The sequence below is a fragment of the Manis javanica genome, chromosome 2 (assembly GCF_040802235.1).
Source record: "Manis javanica isolate MJ-LG chromosome 2, MJ_LKY, whole genome shotgun sequence".
NCBI lineage: Eukaryota > Metazoa > Chordata > Mammalia > Pholidota > Manidae > Manis > Manis javanica.
This window is the reverse complement of record NC_133157.1, coordinates 217,904,608-217,921,429: the sequence shown is the minus strand read 5'-3', so window position 1 is coordinate 217,921,429 and position 16,822 is coordinate 217,904,608. Positions and strand designations below refer to the sequence as shown.

Here is a 16,822-nt window from a genome sequence, read left to right as displayed (position 1 = left end):
TTTGCTTCAACAAGACTGTAAGTTCATGATTCCTAAATCTCTCTCCAGCCTGAATCAACGGTCTGTGTATACAAATATCTCCCATGTCCTGAGAATCTCCCAGGTCCCTCAATTTCGGTATGAGCACAATGTACCTTCGTCATCTACACATGCTCTTCCTCCCTCCAGAACCTTCTCCCCTCCTATTTTCCCACCCTCAGCAACTAAGCCCAGAATCCAGTCACTTGATTAAAAAGACATGTTTCCTGACTCCACTGCCCTATCTTCTCAACCCTCTATGCACCCCATCCTGATGACTGCCCTCCTGGGTACATCTCAGCCCACCCTCCTGCCTACCCCTGGCTCGGGCCCTCACTCCATCTCCTACCCAATGTGGGGCAGAAGCACTCACATGGCTGTGGCAGGTGGGGGTTGGGGGAGCAGAGCTCATGCACAGGGTCCTTAGTGAATTTTGTACACTGGTTACTCTTGGAGTTGTGCAAAATGGTTATGACATCATCAGTTTGAGAGGAGACCCAAGTAGAGTCTGCAAAGGAAAGAGGCAGCCTATCAGAGTTCACCTGATCCTTGCACGTCTGTATGGATGGACCAATGGATAATGAATGCCCCCAGAATTCTCTAGAGTGCTAAGGTAGAGAGAGGCACAATACTCATTTGTTTATGTAATGGCTCATTTGTTCATTTAAAGTTGGAGAGGTGACCTGTCAATGAGCAAAATATCCATGAAAATTGGTGAAGTGCTTGCATCCAGAGGGGATGACGCACAAGAGCAGAGGGGGTGGGGAAGCAGAGTGGCCACGCCTTGCTCCTCCTGCTTGCCCCCGCACCCCCGGCCTGCTCTGGTCAGCCTTCCCTTCCCTTCATCCCACTGAAGCGGGCCTTGTCAAGGTGGCTCAGGACCTACATTCCTGTCACCATACAATGTTATTACAATATTATCAACTTTATTCCCTATGCTGTACTTTTCATCCCCATGACTGACTTACTTTATTAACAGAAGCTTGTACTTCTTTATCCTTTTCACCTATTTTTCCTATTCCTTACCCGCACCATGACCTCTCTGGCAACCATCAGTTATTTTTCTGCATTTATGAGTCTATTTCTGGTTTGTTTGTTTCTTTCTTTTTTTAGATTCTACATATAAGTAAAATATACTTATTGTCTTTTTTGGTTTGACTCATTCTGCTTACCCTCTAGGTCCATCCATGTTGCTGAAATGGCAAGATTTCATTCTTTTTTATGGCTGAGTAATATTCCATTGTGTGTGTATATCACATCTTACCTATTGATAGATACTTAGGTTGCTTCCATATCTTGGCTGTTGTAAATAATGCTGCAATAAACTTTTCTTGGCTTTTATGACATCAAAATTTCCCTGGTTTTCTTCCATATTTTCATCTACTGCTTTGACCACACTCTGAATCTCAACTCATACATCCAACGGCCAGTCAAAATGTATCTCAAATATGGTTATTTCTCACCATTACCATGTCTAGAATCCATGTTATTATCTTTTAGAAAAAGATAAATCAATATAATCACTCCCCAAATTAAAACATTCCAATGACTGGCTACTGCAAGGAGAATAAAATTCCTTTCCTGATAGTATATGAGATCTCATCTATCAGGTCTCCTCTGGCACATCTGACTTCCTCTCCTACCAGTCCCTCTGTTATCACTGAGTTTCCAGCACTCTGTCCTTCTATGTCCCCCAAAACATGCCCTGCCTCAGGGCCTTTGCACTATCTCTTCACCTAGGGCTGCCCATAGCCAGCTCCCCCCCATCACTCAGGTCTTAGTCCAAAGACTTCTCCTTGACCTCCATGCCAAAGCATCAATTTGCTCTCTCATTTCAATTTTCTTCAGGCAACTTTTCAAGATCTGAAATTCTTAATTTATTTACTTACACCATCATTGTCTATATCCTCTCACTATACACTCCACAAGTCAGGAGCTTTACCTGTCTGAGTTACCGATTTGCCCCAGAGCCTGCAGGAGACCCCTTAATAAATATATGTTGAATGCATGCTGGAATTAGGGGGTAAACGCTCCTGTCTCTGCACTCATTATGGATGTTAAGGGACAAGGGGCTAACTTTGCCATTAGGCACAGCAGGCCCAGAGCACAGGGCCCACCATAATTTTAGGGGCCCCTGAAAAAATTTTACTTTTAATTTTTTTAAATCAGGAGAAAAAATAATAATGAATCCAGCCTGGCTTACGCTGATCTTCTCCCAGTGCAGTGGTCAAGTATTTTTAGTATTTGCAGGGACAAGTCAACCTCATTGATCCTCAACTTAGAATGCTAATCCCAGCTGGCAGGGCCATGAGGACAGTTAGATAAGGTCATATGTGTAGGCCTGGTGGTTACAGCCATATGAGTGGGTTTGGGCATGCAGCTGGCATGGAGGGTTTAGAGTGCCCTGGGATGGCCCAGAGCCAAGGGTCGGACAGAGTCCCTGGGTTTGGAAGCTCCTTTGCCTAAAAGTTTTCTCGTAATGCTGCAGGAGGTCGGCTGGGCTGATCTCATTGTGCCCATTCAAAGGACAGAGACCGGTTCAGCAACCTGACTGAACTGCATGGCTGAAGCCAGGAACTGAGACCCGTTTTTCTGATTTCAGGTCATGGGCTCTCCGCAGGGCCCCACTGTGCCTGGGTCCAGACCCTAACGCCTCCCCACCCCCGAGCACCTCTTTTCAGGAAATCATGCATGCTCTCTGGGACTCCTGCAAGCTGCTCTGCTATCATCTGTCACCAAAGGCTTGATTTTCCTGTGCTGGGGCTGGTGCCAGCACCTCGGGCTGCCAGGTGCTGCTTTCCAACTCTCAGATGGGCTGCTTTCCCCTCCCCATGAAGGGCCCCACTCCACCTGCTCCTGGCCGAGGAGGCCAGCTCCTGCCCCAGCTCAGGGGCACGGCCACGGCTCGCTATTTCTGATTTTTTTTGCCTTCCTTGGAGATGCTTGTGCGAGGGGAAGACAGAACATTGCATGGTTTGGAACGAATCTGCTTTTGATCATGCAAATTAATGCCCGGTTAATGTAGGCAGACTGTCAGTTTCACCAGTTAGGAGGAGAGAAAAGGAAAAAAATCCCCTCACGGCGACTGATGAAGAATTTCAACAGAAAGCTGCTACTTCAGAAAATAAGACATTCTCCGTGCACCGAGCCCTTCCAGGCGGTTCAGACAGCCCTGCTCCTCGGGTATGTTGTCAACTCTGTAGGTGACATTAGGACTCCTTGTGGGGGCCACAGTCAGCCTCGGGTGATAGGGATGAGGGTCTTCACATGGACTTGCTGAAGCCCTACCCACCCACCCTCTGTGGTCTGCAGGAATTTGGTGGGGATCTGTTGAGGTGACGGGCGGTGGTACAGGGGCTCATTGGGGCAGGACTGACTTCCCCTGGGAAGCTAGATGGCATGTGTTTGTGGGTTGGGCTCTGGATGGTATGGATGCAGGGCTGGCATGAGGAGAAAGCATGTGTGTGCGTCTACCACGATTTGGGAAATTGGCTCAGGTCAGGCGAGGAGACTGGGTGACTGCACATCCTTTGCATGCCTGCTTTCACAGAATAACCATCTGAATCAGAAACAATAGCTTTGGACACTAATCATAATATAGTACAGTTAAAAAATTAAGTGAAAAACTAATACTTATGCATATACTATTTGCCTGATAATGCTGCGTATATGATTTCTTTTGGTATCTTTTTGAGGATATTTCCTAATGCTCTCCCGATTTAACAGATAAGAGAGACTGAGGCTCACATTCTGGAGAACTCAGATGCTCCTGGTTTCAGCCCATGGACATCCAGGACCCTGTCCCTGCTTTGCTCACAGATGGCTCAGGGAACGGGGTCCTGGACAGTTCCTTCAACACGGTGTCCCTCCCGGGGCAATGCCACGTGGGTCAGTGACCCCTACTTGCCCAGCAGCCTCTTGAGGGCCTGCAGTAGAATGCCCATCTCTCCGCACAGCATACACCAAACTGTATTTTAGTTATTTACTTTTGCTCATTTTCTGTTTACCTTACCTTACTGTGTGCTCCTTGAAGGCAGAAATTTTATGTGTATTTATGCCCCAAACACTTAGCCCCATGTCTGTCACACAGTAAATGACTTTGTTAAGTGTTGCATGTCTAAACAGGTCTCGGTGTTGAGAAACATGTGTGATACCCTGTTCTAGGCTGTGGTCATTTTCTGCAGTTGCTACATCCTGCTTCTCTGCACAGATGGGCAGGAGGGGCTGACTTTATACAGGAGGCCAGAGGATCCAGAAGGAGTCACTGGGATTGAGGTCCTTGGGAACGTGCCCTCCTAGAGCTCTCCTTCAGCTAATAGCAGTTGAATGCATATGCAATGGAACCTTCTGGGGAGAAATGGAGAAACCCACAAACTCAAGTCTGAATGAAGGTCGTGAGCAGGCTGAGGCATGGGAGGGAATCCTGGGGGGCGTGCATGAGGAGGATGTTTTGAAATGAAAGAGGAACTACAATGCTGTATCTAGGGGGCAGCTGGTAGCCTGGTTTCCACGTGTGTGTCCATACAGACTATGCGGCAGTCCTGTGTTGGGCAGGATTCTGAGGAGCTCTGGGCTGTGGTCATGTCTTGGAGGGTTCAGTGATATGAGTGCATTTACCATCCCTATCCTGGAGTTCAGCACACATGGGGTCATGGGAAAGCACCCCATTTGGAGACAGAGGCTCTGCAGAGAATACCTGGCTTTGTGAATGACTGGTTTGATGACTTTGTGACAAGGTCATTATCATTAAACCTCTGGAAGCCTTCTTCCTCACTAAGATGATGTTAGACATCAGCTCATGGGCCCCCACCTCACAGTGTGTGGGTTCCCTCTCGGAGGGAAGGCCTGGCTTTTCCCAGAGTCCTGAGGGCTGTAATGGAAAGAGGCTGTCTTTGGAGTCTGAGAGACCTGGACTTGAATTCTGCCTTCTCTCTGAGTGGTTTCCCATCTGAAAAACAGTGATAGTAAATCCCTGCTTCATAGGGTTGCCTGAGGATGAATCATGTCCTTGAAGACTCAGGTTCCATCCTGGCATGTAGATGGTTTTCCATAATGTCATTCCTTCAATCTAATAATGATTCATTGAGCACTTACTCTGCACTAGATATCTTCCTAGGAACCAGAGAGAACGCAGAATACAAAACAGATAAAGTCTCAATGCCCACGGGCTCCCATGCTAGTTGAGGAAGAAATACAATAGACAAATATATCATCTGTCAAGGGGGATTTGTGCTGAGGATGGAGCAGGGGAAGCGGGGGAGAGAATTCTGGGGATATGACTGCCCTCTCCATCAGTGGTCAGGCAAGGTCTCTGAAGAAGCGGACTCTGAAGGAAGGAAGTCAGTGAATTACCTGGAGAAGAACATTCTAGAAGAGGGAATAGCAAGTGCCAAGACCCTAAGGTGGAAGCATGCTTGGCATAGTTGAATAACATCAAAGGGACCAGTTAGGATCCAGCACAGTGAGCAAGGGAGGCATAGCAGGAGGTGGGGTCAGAGGTTGAATAGGGGCCACATCAGGTAGCATCACTGCAAGGACTGTGGCTTTTCCTGTGTAAGCTGAGTAAAGGAGTGACATGATCTGACTTGTACTATAAAGTGGCACTGGCCACTGTGGTTCTCATAAATCATAGGGGACAAATGATGCAGGAGAAGGAAGATAGTTGGGGGCCCTTATAAAAACCCTAGAGAAAGATGATGCCATGGGTCAGGGTGATGGCCGAAGAGGTGGCTGGATTCTGGATACATTCTGAAGACAGAGCCAACGGGATTTGCTGACAATGCTGGTAGGATGGGAGAGAGCTGAGTCGAGAATGGCTTGAGCTGGGCGTTCGTGCTTGCACATGCATGAGTTGCTGTTTATTGAGATGTGAAGAGCACAGGAGGACACGGTGGGTGGGCGGGGGCAGAGATGGAATCTGCAGTTCACTTGGATATGAGAAGCTATGGGACATCTAAGTGAAGACGTCAAACAGGCTGTGAGCTAACCCAGTCTAGCACTCAAGGGAAAGGTCCAGGTAGGAGGTATAAAGTGGGGCTGGAGGCACATATTAGGAGATGTCAGCACGTAATGGCATAAAAGTATGGAGCTGGCTTCAGGGCCCACCATGACTCTTTCCCTCTTCCTCTCAGTTCCCCACATCAGCACCCAGATGAGGTCCTGGCAGGATGCTGGCTCACAAAAAAAAAACCACTTTTTGGCTACACTAGTGTGTGTTCACAGGAGCATGAGTAGAGATGAGAAGTTAAGACAGAACCACCTAACTGAGAATAAATGTGCAGAGGGCGTGCTGCCCCAGGACTGGGTGTTGGGTACCAGCTGTGGAACAGGGCTGGCACCGCTCTGCCATGCCCTCTTAGTGGCTCCCCTGTCTGGTGCCGCACTTGAAGGCACACTTCTCCAGCCGCGTCCTGGTGAGTGCAGTAAGCTCCTGGCAACAGACACCATCTTTATTGGCAAGTGGACCAAGGAAACCTCTCCTTGAAGGCCTTGGAGGGAAACTCAATGAAAGGAATGAAATGCGTTACTGAGGAGGGACCCCTGTCCTCTGGCTGCAGGCTCCTCACTGGCGGGGCTCAGAAGTCCAGGACAGAGTCTGGAAACTCCCAAACATGCTGCTAGGGGAGGACCAGGAAAGATGAAGGCAGCTGCAGGACCAGACTAGCCTCTAACCTTGGGCTGGCCTGTTCAGAAACTACAGACCTGGGCTGCCTGCTGGGCAACCACAGCTCCAGGTTCCCAGTAAGAACCCTCCTGCCCCCAGCCCCATGGATAGCCTTTCCCCTGCAGGGGCAGGGGTATGGGCACTGGCAGCCTGGGCCTGCTGCCTCCCACCTGCCTAGTTGACCACCAGGCTCCTGGGGGTATAAAGTAATACTTCCTCTCTCTGTAAAGTCAGGATAAATTTTCAGCACATGGTCCAGAGCATCAGAGCTGTGAGGATATAGTCTCTTCTGCACAGAGATTCCCACATCCTCCCCTGTAGGACAATGTGAGCTGAGGAACTGCATGGAAAAGGGTCTGGGGTCCCCAGCCGTTCCTTTGCATTGTGCCCTTGCTGCTGGGCACTGCTTCGGGGCAGAGCGTGCAGAGGCACAAATACAAAAACATCCCTTTCTTTCTCATGCTTTAAATTTTTTGTTGTTTTTATGAATCTTCTGTAATGATTCAGTGTATTAGTACAGGGGTATACATGTATGTAATTTATACTTAAATGGCTGTACCATTTTTTAATGTAATAAGGGTCTTGATTAAAAGTCATGCGATCTCATTACTTTAGAGAAGGAAAGCCCAGGGCTAGTGATGGAGAATGGCATCATATCAGTGTTTCCTTAGTGTTAGTCTGGTTCAGTCATCAGGCTGCAGCCCCTCGAGGTCAGGGCCGTGATAACCATGGCTGCTCAGCAGAAAAACATAAAGGTGGATCAGGCACAGAAGTTCTCTTTCCACGGCCATGAGTCAGCTGGACAGATGACCAATGGTGACTGAGCTCTGCTCTGCATACCCCCTAACGCACACACACACACACACCGCTATCTACATATACATATATGTATGCACATTATATATAACATGCAGAAAATTAGTAATATTCAATTCATAGTATTCTTTTCCACACCCCCACATTTCCTGAGATAACCAGCATTAATTGCTTGTTAATGGTCCTTTTCACACCATTACCCTTTCACATAGAAATATATAAAATTATATACATTTATATATTACAGATGAGTTATTTAAAATATGCATGCTACTTCAATTTCACATTTCTCTGCATTCTTAGTTTCTGTTTTCCATCTAACAACTTACCAGGAAGAAGTGTATCTAGATCATTCTTTTCAGCACCTGCATAATGTTTAAGTTTATGTGCACCTTAACTGAGACAGCCATTTCCCTGCTAATAGACAATTGAGTTGCTTCCAACATTTTGCCACAATAATTAGAGAAATGCTGTGATAAATACCCCTGTATATATATCATGTCAAAGTGGTGTTTTTATTGCTGTAAGATAGATTCCTCTAAGTGAGATATTTTCCCGAAGGGAATAGAATGATCTAAGGAAAGGCAGGATCCCATTAAGTTACGTGATGATTTTCTTTTTTAATTCCAGTTTTCTTACGTGCAGGAGAGCCAGACAAGGTGCCTTAGTTGAGCGTGTGTCCTCTCACTGTGTTTCATGAGCTGGGGTCACCATCGCAGGGTTGACCACCTAAAGGTCCCGTCGGGAGGGGTGGGTGGGCCGGAGGAGAGGAATGTGTGCTTGGCCTTTTAAAGGGTGAGCCCATCCCACTGGGAGGCAATGACATCCGGTCATGGCAGGAAGGGTGTGCTCAGGCAGATAAAAGACCACACAACTTCCTCCCCCTTTGTTGAGTCTCCAGCATGCCCCACAAAGCTGTCCTGGGCATGCTTATGCTTTCCTGGGTAAGAAAACAAGCATGGAGGGGTGGTGTTTGGGTTTCCCTTCCAGGATCGGGAGATGGCACCCCTTCATCCACCAGCCTCTCCTCCCAGCCTTCACTGGGATAAGCATCCTGCAGGGCGTGGGGCTATACATGGCCTGGAACTCTGAAACTGCAGCCCCTGCGCACTGTTTCCCACAGTGTTTCATTCCCAGATGCGATTTGTGAATGTGATCATGGATGTGTCTGCTTTCCTTGCAACTCTGCACGTGTCTCATGCATGAACCCCGCCCCCCCCATATCACCTCCCAAAGTCCTTATAAAGCCTTTGCCCAGAGTAGTTGTTCAGCAGCTGTGTTGTAATCGAACAAGTAAGTCAATGACTTGTGATTGCAGTAAGACTTTGAGGTGCAGACACCAGGGCACAGCCAACAGGGGACCCCTGAGGCCTCCTCCCTGCCTACCTTCACAGCCTTCGCTCTGTTGATGAGTCCATCATCCTGAGAGCTCCCGATGAGCAGGTCAACCTTTGCCCGGGGAGATCTCTGCAGCGCTCTGGCTGGAGCCTCTCGGAGGTACTGGCCATCGACCACAGGACCCCAGTAGTGGAAAGGGCCACTCACAGCCAGGAGCTGCATTGGGTGTAATGGGTGCCATTATATGTATGATTTTATCCTTTTATAAATGGTTCTAGAATAATCAGTTGTATTACTTTGCTTAATCAGGTCTTAGCCACAATGAACACCGATGCTGGTGATGTATCTGGGGCTCCTTGGGAAGTGAGAGCAGAATGCCCCAAACGGGCAGGCAGGACAGCAGACGACAGCGCCAGCAGCTGTACGGCAGGTCTTGCTCTGAGCAGTGGATGATTCCAGAGCAGCTTCCCAGAGCCTCCCTGCCGAGGCAGCAACAGGCCCACAGTGGGGATGGGTGAGCCTGGGCCTACAGGGGTGTGAGCGAGGCAGGAGGGGACTCTGACTGGGGAGGGTGTGGTGGCTAGAGGAGGACCCCTCAGGGAAATTCATCAGCCTCAGCCATTACTCAACTGGACCACATTTAGAGGGACTGAGGATCAGACTTGCTCCAGGTCCACAGCCCGGGCTCTTGTTGAAGGGATCAAGCCATCAGCTCAGATGACAAGAGTTCCTCCTCTAGTGCCCCCTTCATTAATGTCAGGGCTACAGAGACCGTGGGCTGTGAGCAGGACCTCTGGAGGCTGAACAGGGAGGACACACCTGTCCTATCTAAGGGGACAGGAGGCCCAAACCGACTGCAGTCCTGACTGTAACGCTCAGTACTCCTGGCTGTGACTTGATGGAGAGCTACTATGGGCCTGACACGGGTAAGAGCGCGTCACTGTATCCTCCAACTCCGCAAGGGCTACGTCATTATTCCCATTTTACAGATAAAATCCACTGTGCAGAGAGATCAGAGCCCTTGGCCCCTGCACGGCACTGGGGCTCAGGGAGTGTGCATTCTAGCTCCAGTTGTCATCAAGCTCCCGTGTGGCCTGGGGTGGGGATCGTGCCTTTCCAGGCCTGGTTTATTTGTAGAAGACCAGGGAATGTGCCTCCCCAGCTTGCACACAGGTGCCTACCTTGGTCTGGGCATCATTGAGGATGTTGGCGGGCTTCTGGCGGAGGCAGGACACCATTTCTTGGATGGACGAGGTCGAGCAGCCAACTTCCTCTGCCAAAGCCGCTGCCTGGTGCCGAGCCCTCTCCTGGCTGATGACAGTGGCTGGGGAGAAGGAGGAGCCGCCCTGGAAGAGAAGGCAGATGCGGGTCATTGAGGTCATCTGCCCCCATTCAGCACAGAGACCTCAGGGACACACATGGGGCACCCAGGACCCTCCCGGGGGTGCCCTCAGGCACTGGAAGGTCAAGACTGATGAACATGCTAAATGATCTTGAACAAGCGTCTCCCCAGGCCTCCATTTCCTCCCCTGGGAAGTGAGGGTGCTGAACAGGGTGATCACTGTTTCTGTCTGTGAACCAACATTGTGCCTGGAGGCACAGGCTGCTGGTGGCTGAACAGGGACAAGAAGCACAACTGTCCTCTGGGAAGAGAACTGTGAAGACGGAGCCACATCGCACCCCTGCCTCCAGGGGCTCTTGAGGAACAAGCTTTCCTGGCTTAGTGAAGATCGACTTGGACTTGGAAATAGATGCTGTCTCAGAAGGTGATGGAAACGCAGTCATTGTGCAGGCAGATTGTTCCGGCAGTCATGGATGTCTCCATGACAAGGCTGTGCTGCTGGGAGGGAGCATTTCCTCTCTAAGAACGCAGTGATGGAGCTGGGCTCCAGGAGGCCAATCTTGGGCCGGATGGTTGGTGGCAGTGGGTCACCTGCCCTGGGCTGGAAGAGGTGCACTGAGGAACTGAGGCTAATGTACAGCCCAGGGCCCTTCCTGGTGGGTCACCCCCACCTCCAGCTCAGGCTCTGGAGACTCAGGGATGACATGGGTCGGGCCGGGGGACTACTAGCGCCTCTACCATTGCTAGAGCTTCTGCCACCATAGTAATAACAGCAAGCCATGGGACTGAGGACTTAGAGGATTAACTCAAGCACCTCTCCGTGTTCTCTCTCTTGATCCTCAAACAGCTATGTAAGTTAGATGCTGTTATTGTCTCCATTTTGCAGAAATGAACATAAACAAATAGGGAAATTGAGTAACTTGACCCCAGCCAGAAATCTTGTAGGGTGCTGAGCCAGCCTGTGGATTCAGACAGCTGGGCTCCAGGGTCTCTTGTGCCCTCTGACCCCGGCCAGGGGTGGGACGTCCCAGTAATCTCACCCACCTCTGCAACAGGAACTGCTGGGCTGGGCAGTGTTGTTCACTGCCCACCTACTGCCACCTGCCAGGTTTTTACCCTCCCAGAAACTTTACCTAGTCTCATGTAATCTGAGGTGGGCACCGCTGCCATCCTCATTTTGCAGACAAAGGTTCCAAGAGGAAAGGGAAAAGTCTCATTTATCAAGTACATAATAAGTACCATGAACTGGGAGCTTGGAAACAATATCAAAACATAATAATAGTTAGCATTTATTGAGTATTTGCTAAGTTTTGGACACAGCTGTAAGGACTTCATGTATATTAATGCATTAAATCTTCTCTACCCCGGGATGTTAATGTTATTTACCCCTTTATCTTAGAAAGCAGAATTTAAGGCCCAGGGGAGTTCAGCATCTTGCCCAACAACACACAGCTGCTGAGCAGCAAAGCCAGAACACTGGTCAAAGCAGCCCATCTGTAGGCCATGTGCTCAACCCCCACCTCATGCCCACTCATGTTTTTATACCCAGAACAAGACGGGGAGTCCTTGAGATGAACTGTACCCTCTCACTCCATCCAGTGTAAAGACAGCGTTGATCTGCCTGACTCCACAGAAAGTGTTTCCATTCTAGACTATTCAGTGCACCCAAACCCAGAAACTAAGAGTACTAGGAATGCAGAGCTCAGTTTCCACAGACACACAAAGGGTAGGCAGAGGGCGCCACTTCCACTGGGTCTTCAAGGGGACTGTTGAAGTATTGCCCAGGAAAGCATTTTGGAGACTGTGAAGTGAGGTGTCCATGCTCACCTGAGTCTTTGGTGTTGTTATGCATTCTGTAGTAGAGACAACAGATGCCTGCCCTGGAATAAGGGAGCACACTTGAGCACAGTCCCTGGAAGATTCTAGTGGTCTTTGTGCTTTAGAGTCAGGACAGAAGTGTTCTGGGCAAAGTGCAGGCATTGCAATGAGAAAGGTCATCCTGGGAGTAGGACTGAGCTGAGTGCGGCACTGGGTGGAGCAGATCTCCAAAGGGCTAGGCGAGGTCCCAGGGCCCGGGACCGGTCCTGTCTATAAGGAAGGTCAAGGCTCTGAATCTCAGAAGCTAAATGAAGTCAGAGGCAGCTAAATGCAGCCTCCGGACCTGGCTTCTAATTCCCCAGGATGACTTCACACAGTACCCAGTGCCTTCCCCCTTGGGTAACATGGACCCAGGGCTATCGGCTCTATGCGGTCCCTCTGGGGTGAGATGCCTAAGAATCACAAGAGCTAACCTCGATGGAAGGTTGTTATCTGTGTGTCCTCAGAATTTTACAGAGATTAATTTAAGCCTCACAACCATCTCACGAGCTTGGTGATATTATCACCCCACCTTACAGATGAGGGGTCAGGGCACCGAGGGCCAAATGACTTGCTCAAGACAAGGCTAGTCTGAAGCAGAAGCAGGATCTGAATGTGGGCAGCCAGGCTCCAAGACCCAGTCCTTAGCCACTAGGGGGCCAACCTTTCAGAGATACCTAGTAGGTTCTGGATGAAAGGTGGCAGCACTATTGTCACTGTTTTCTCTGCCTAGTTGTCAGGACCAAGAAGGGACTTTGTGACTAGAGTCCAAGGTGAGGCTACACAGCCAGAAGAGGAGAGAAAACAGGGGGTATGACTCCATACAACCATGATGTGTCCAGAAACCACTTCCAGGAGCTCTGAGCCACAGCTGGTGGCCTGTTCTGATAGACCAAGACAGGGACAGGCAGCCCACATAGGTTTTCTGTCCCTAAGACATTTAGATAAGCTCACAGTCCCCCATGATTGGCTGGGTTTGCTGTTAAACACACAGGGCAAGGTGCCTGTCCTGCTGTTCCCCAGCCAGGGGCTTGCTTGGAGTTCCAGCATCTAAAGTACGCAGAGAGCCCTGATACCCACGTCACAGTGAGGACGGGCAACAAGGGGAGAAAATCCCAGCCAGCCCAGAGCAGGGAGTTCATCAATGGGGCAGCAAGCCGGGGCAAGAAGCAGAGTCCCTATGCCCAGGATCTTTCCTACAATAATGAAGCCAGCATTTCAGAGAACCACCAGGTGCACTCTGTCTGAAGAGAAAATGCACACACACACACTCCTACATGCTCATGGTTCAAGGTCACTGCCCATGTTCTAAATTGGAAATTGAGCTGGCAAACTGCATGATGCTGAGGTGGGGGCTGCTGAGCCCAGCTTGCCCTCAGGTAGGTGGTGAGATGTGGATTTCAGGATGGGGCCTTCTCATGTTTTCAACAGTGTCTACAGCTATAAAAAGCCAGGGTTCCTGATGTAGCGAGGAAGTGGTTAAAGGCGTGGGGTACACTGATATTGCAAGACGGCTTAGAGAACTTTCCTCTCTCTTGAGAACTTTGTTCAAATTGTTCTTTCTGAAGGAAACCTCTTTCTTGATGGAAAATCGGTGGTTAAACATGCAACAGCCAGCTCAGCCCTCACTTCAGAGCACTGGCTGGGGACAGAACTGGAGGGCCAAAGCAGGGGTGCTGTGCAGAGCTGCGCCGAGCAGGGGGCTCTGGGTCCCTGTCTGGAGTCTGTAGGCCAGGCTGCCAGCCCTGTATGAACCTGGCAGAATGACCAGAACTAAATGCCAGTCTTGTTCCTTCCTGATGAAGTGACCTGAGGCACGTGGGTGATGTCCAGGGCCCCAGTTTCCTCCCTGTGAATGGGAATGATAGACGATGCACCCTCTGTAGGTCAGCGCAAGGATGTGTGGGAGGAGGCGGGTGTCCTCTGCACAGGCGGCAGGGCAGTTTGTCTGCTGTGGGCATGTGGGTGCGCACAGGACCCCAGGGGGTTTGGGGGTGGCAGGTCTCTTCAGTCTTCCCTGTCATGCCAGCAGCCCCTGGCCTGTCTTATCTAAATCTGACCTAGCTATTAAATGGTAATGAGTTTCCACTTGTTTCTTTTTAACTTTAAAAATAGTGTGGGGCAAAACCACAATCGCTGACCACTGCATTTCTCCCTGGAGCCTCTGAACAATTTGAGGTTCCTTGACCTCAGTTGGCCCCTATAGTCACCTCAGAGCCAGGGCCCGCGCCCACACATAGAGACACACACTTAGACTCACATACAGACACATTTACACAGTCATACAGACACACACACTCTCTCACACAGAGACACTGAAACCCATTTTCATGCAGACATACAATGACACACACATGCACCAGACTTTCCTGAATGGACGCCTCCGTGAGCCATTCACAGGTCTGCCAAGAGGAAGCAAGTAGCAGAAGAGCAACGAGGAGGGGTAGTTTCTGTGACAAACGTGGCCATCCCAGGAAGGCCCGTGAGTGGCCTTTCTCGGGGGATCTGGGCAAAGTGAGCCCCATGGGAGGTGCCTGCTCCTTCTCACCTCCTACTCGGGGCTCCTCGTGCCCCCCTACCCCTCTCTCATGTGGGGATTCCTCATCTTTCAGAGACAGTGATATCTACCTCAAGGGGAAAGAAGTGACAGGTGGCAAGCTGGGTACCTGCCCAGGGCACCGTGTGACTTGTGCATGTTAGTTCATGTACAGCCTTGTAGCAGTGCCCTGTACAGACATGATGATGGCAGTAACTTAAACTTATATGGCACTTACCATGTGCCATGTATGAAAAAGCTCATTTACAGCCTGCAAGAACTCTATGAGGAAGGTACCAGTATTATCTCAACTTGGTAGGTGATGAAAGTCTGGGGCAGAGATTGGGCCACTTGTCCCAAAGCCTCACAGCTGGGGGACGAGGCTTTGCATCCAGGCAGTCAGCTCCTTAGCTCCATGTTCCCCCACTGTGAGCCGGCAGTGAAATGCCTGTCGTATTCAGTCCCTTTCTGTCTCTGCGTGAATGTGAGGCCACAGCACAGTGGGATAGTCATGGCCCTGGATCCAGACAGACCAGGGTTTCCATTCCAGCTCTGCCTACTGTCCTCTGGCCAATTCTTTCCCTGTTTTGCAGCTTCCAGTTCCTGATCTGTGAAATGGGGATTTCATGGTGAACATTCACAGAACTGTCATGCAGATTAACTGACATAATGGATGTAAACTACCTAATGCATAATTAGCACTCAATATAAGTTAGTTGCAATTATCATTAGTGAATATTGTTATCCATGCGTTTAATACCTGCTATCTGACTAGTGTCATGGCCGAAAAAGTCACTTAATTAAAGCCATCATTACAAAGTAGGCTGACAGGTAGCAAGTCCCTTGCAGTCTCTGTTCTGGAGGCCAGCAGGAGCCTCTACCTGCAGAGCCGATATGGAGCCGGAACATGGGCACCTTCACGGGGCCACACTTTCCTGCCCGCTGTCCTGATTTCATTGTCACCACACATCATGAAGTTTGGATTAGATAGGAAGAGCTATCTCTTTGTAAGGAGAAATTTTCTGCTTCACAGACCCTGAATCCAAGTGTTCTGACTCCAAGTCCAGTTCTTTTCTCCATGATTTCTCATTGGGAGAGATCAGGTATGTGACCCCCAAATCCTGATCAGAACACTGGGCCTCTAGAAATTTAGTCATCCCTACCTGGGTCACTGAATGGACTGAAATGAATCACCATGTATTACCTGAGAGTTTTCAACCTAATATATTTTAAGAATGGATCGGGAGCTCAGAACCCAACCCAAGCAAAGGTTTATTTTCTTCCAGGCAAAGTGAGTCACAAAGAAACATAAGTTCCTAGCCTGAGCGAGGTGGATGCTTGTTGAAGACAGACAGCATATCCAGCAGGGCACACATCCTACTGGCCTCAAGAAGAGGCTCTCTACCATGAGGGTCAATGAATTTTGTCATGATTTGAGAATTCAGAGGAGGGAGAAATTTCTGAGCATGAAGGTGGCCTGGAAGAAAGTGCACAGAAGAGGCAGGACTTGGGTGGCTTTGATGGGAGGAAATGCTTGGAGAAGAGGAAACGGGGTGGGATCCTAGTTCTGGGGATTGGGCAGGATGGCAGGTACGTTCAGGAGCCTGATTACCTAAACAAACTGTAGAGGATAGGAGCTGGGTCCCAAGTATCCCAGCATTCCCAGAATAGAAACTGGAACTCAGACAAAGATGTACTGAATGAATGAGCCAGTGACTGTATGAGTGGGGGCATGAATGGATGAATGGATGGGTATATGGATGGATGGACAAATGGATGGGTGAATGGGTGGATGGGAGGATGGGAGGATGGATGGATGGATGGGTGAGTAGGTGTGTGGCTGGCTGGCTGACTGGGTGGGTGGGTGGATGGATGGATGGATGGATGGATGGATGGATGGATGGATGGATGGGTGGGTGGATGATGGGTGGGTGGATGGATGGATAGGTGGATGGATGGGTGGGTGGATGGATGGATAGATTAATTCTACTGATGAAGAGAGACATTTGCATAGGGTAGTCAGGAATAAGGCTGAAAGGACTTTAAACCCAACAGAGTGACGTAATTTAGAGGGTGTTAACCCTGGGATACAGGACAGCTATCCTCCAGGCAATGGGAAGTCAGCAAAGGCTTTTGAACAAGGTGTTACCAAAAGTATTTTAAGAATGTCACTCATTTGTCTTTGCATCTTCAGTGCTGAAAATGGTGACTAGCACTCAGTAGGCTCTCAGTAAATGACAGAGCATTGAAG

General features: G+C 49.5%; 2 protein-coding genes across 4 annotated transcripts in view; one reads left to right on the top strand and one right to left on the bottom strand.

The window, feature by feature from the left end:
• Positions 1-16,822, bottom strand: part of TG (thyroglobulin) — a 241,004-nt gene that overhangs the window by 24,472 nt on the left and 199,710 nt on the right. Inside the window, exons 42-43 of the mRNA XM_073230159.1 lie at positions 10,018-10,182; positions 8,885-9,052 (exon numbers count right to left, since the gene is read on the bottom strand). Coding sequence (XP_073086260.1) covers positions 8,885-9,052; positions 10,018-10,182 — 333 coding nt within the window. The remainder of the gene's footprint in view (positions 1-8,884; positions 9,053-10,017; positions 10,183-16,822) is intronic.
• Positions 1-16,822, top strand: part of SLA (Src like adaptor) — an 81,793-nt gene that overhangs the window by 17,186 nt on the left and 47,785 nt on the right. Inside the window, exon 1 of one of the 3 annotated variants that reach the window (XM_073230163.1) lies at positions 2,781-3,201. The exons of the other annotated variants lie outside the window; for them this stretch is intronic. The gene's annotated coding sequence lies outside the window, so the exon portion shown is untranslated. Of the gene's footprint in view, positions 1-2,780; positions 3,202-16,822 lie in introns of those variants that run through there. 3 annotated transcript variants of the gene reach the window in all.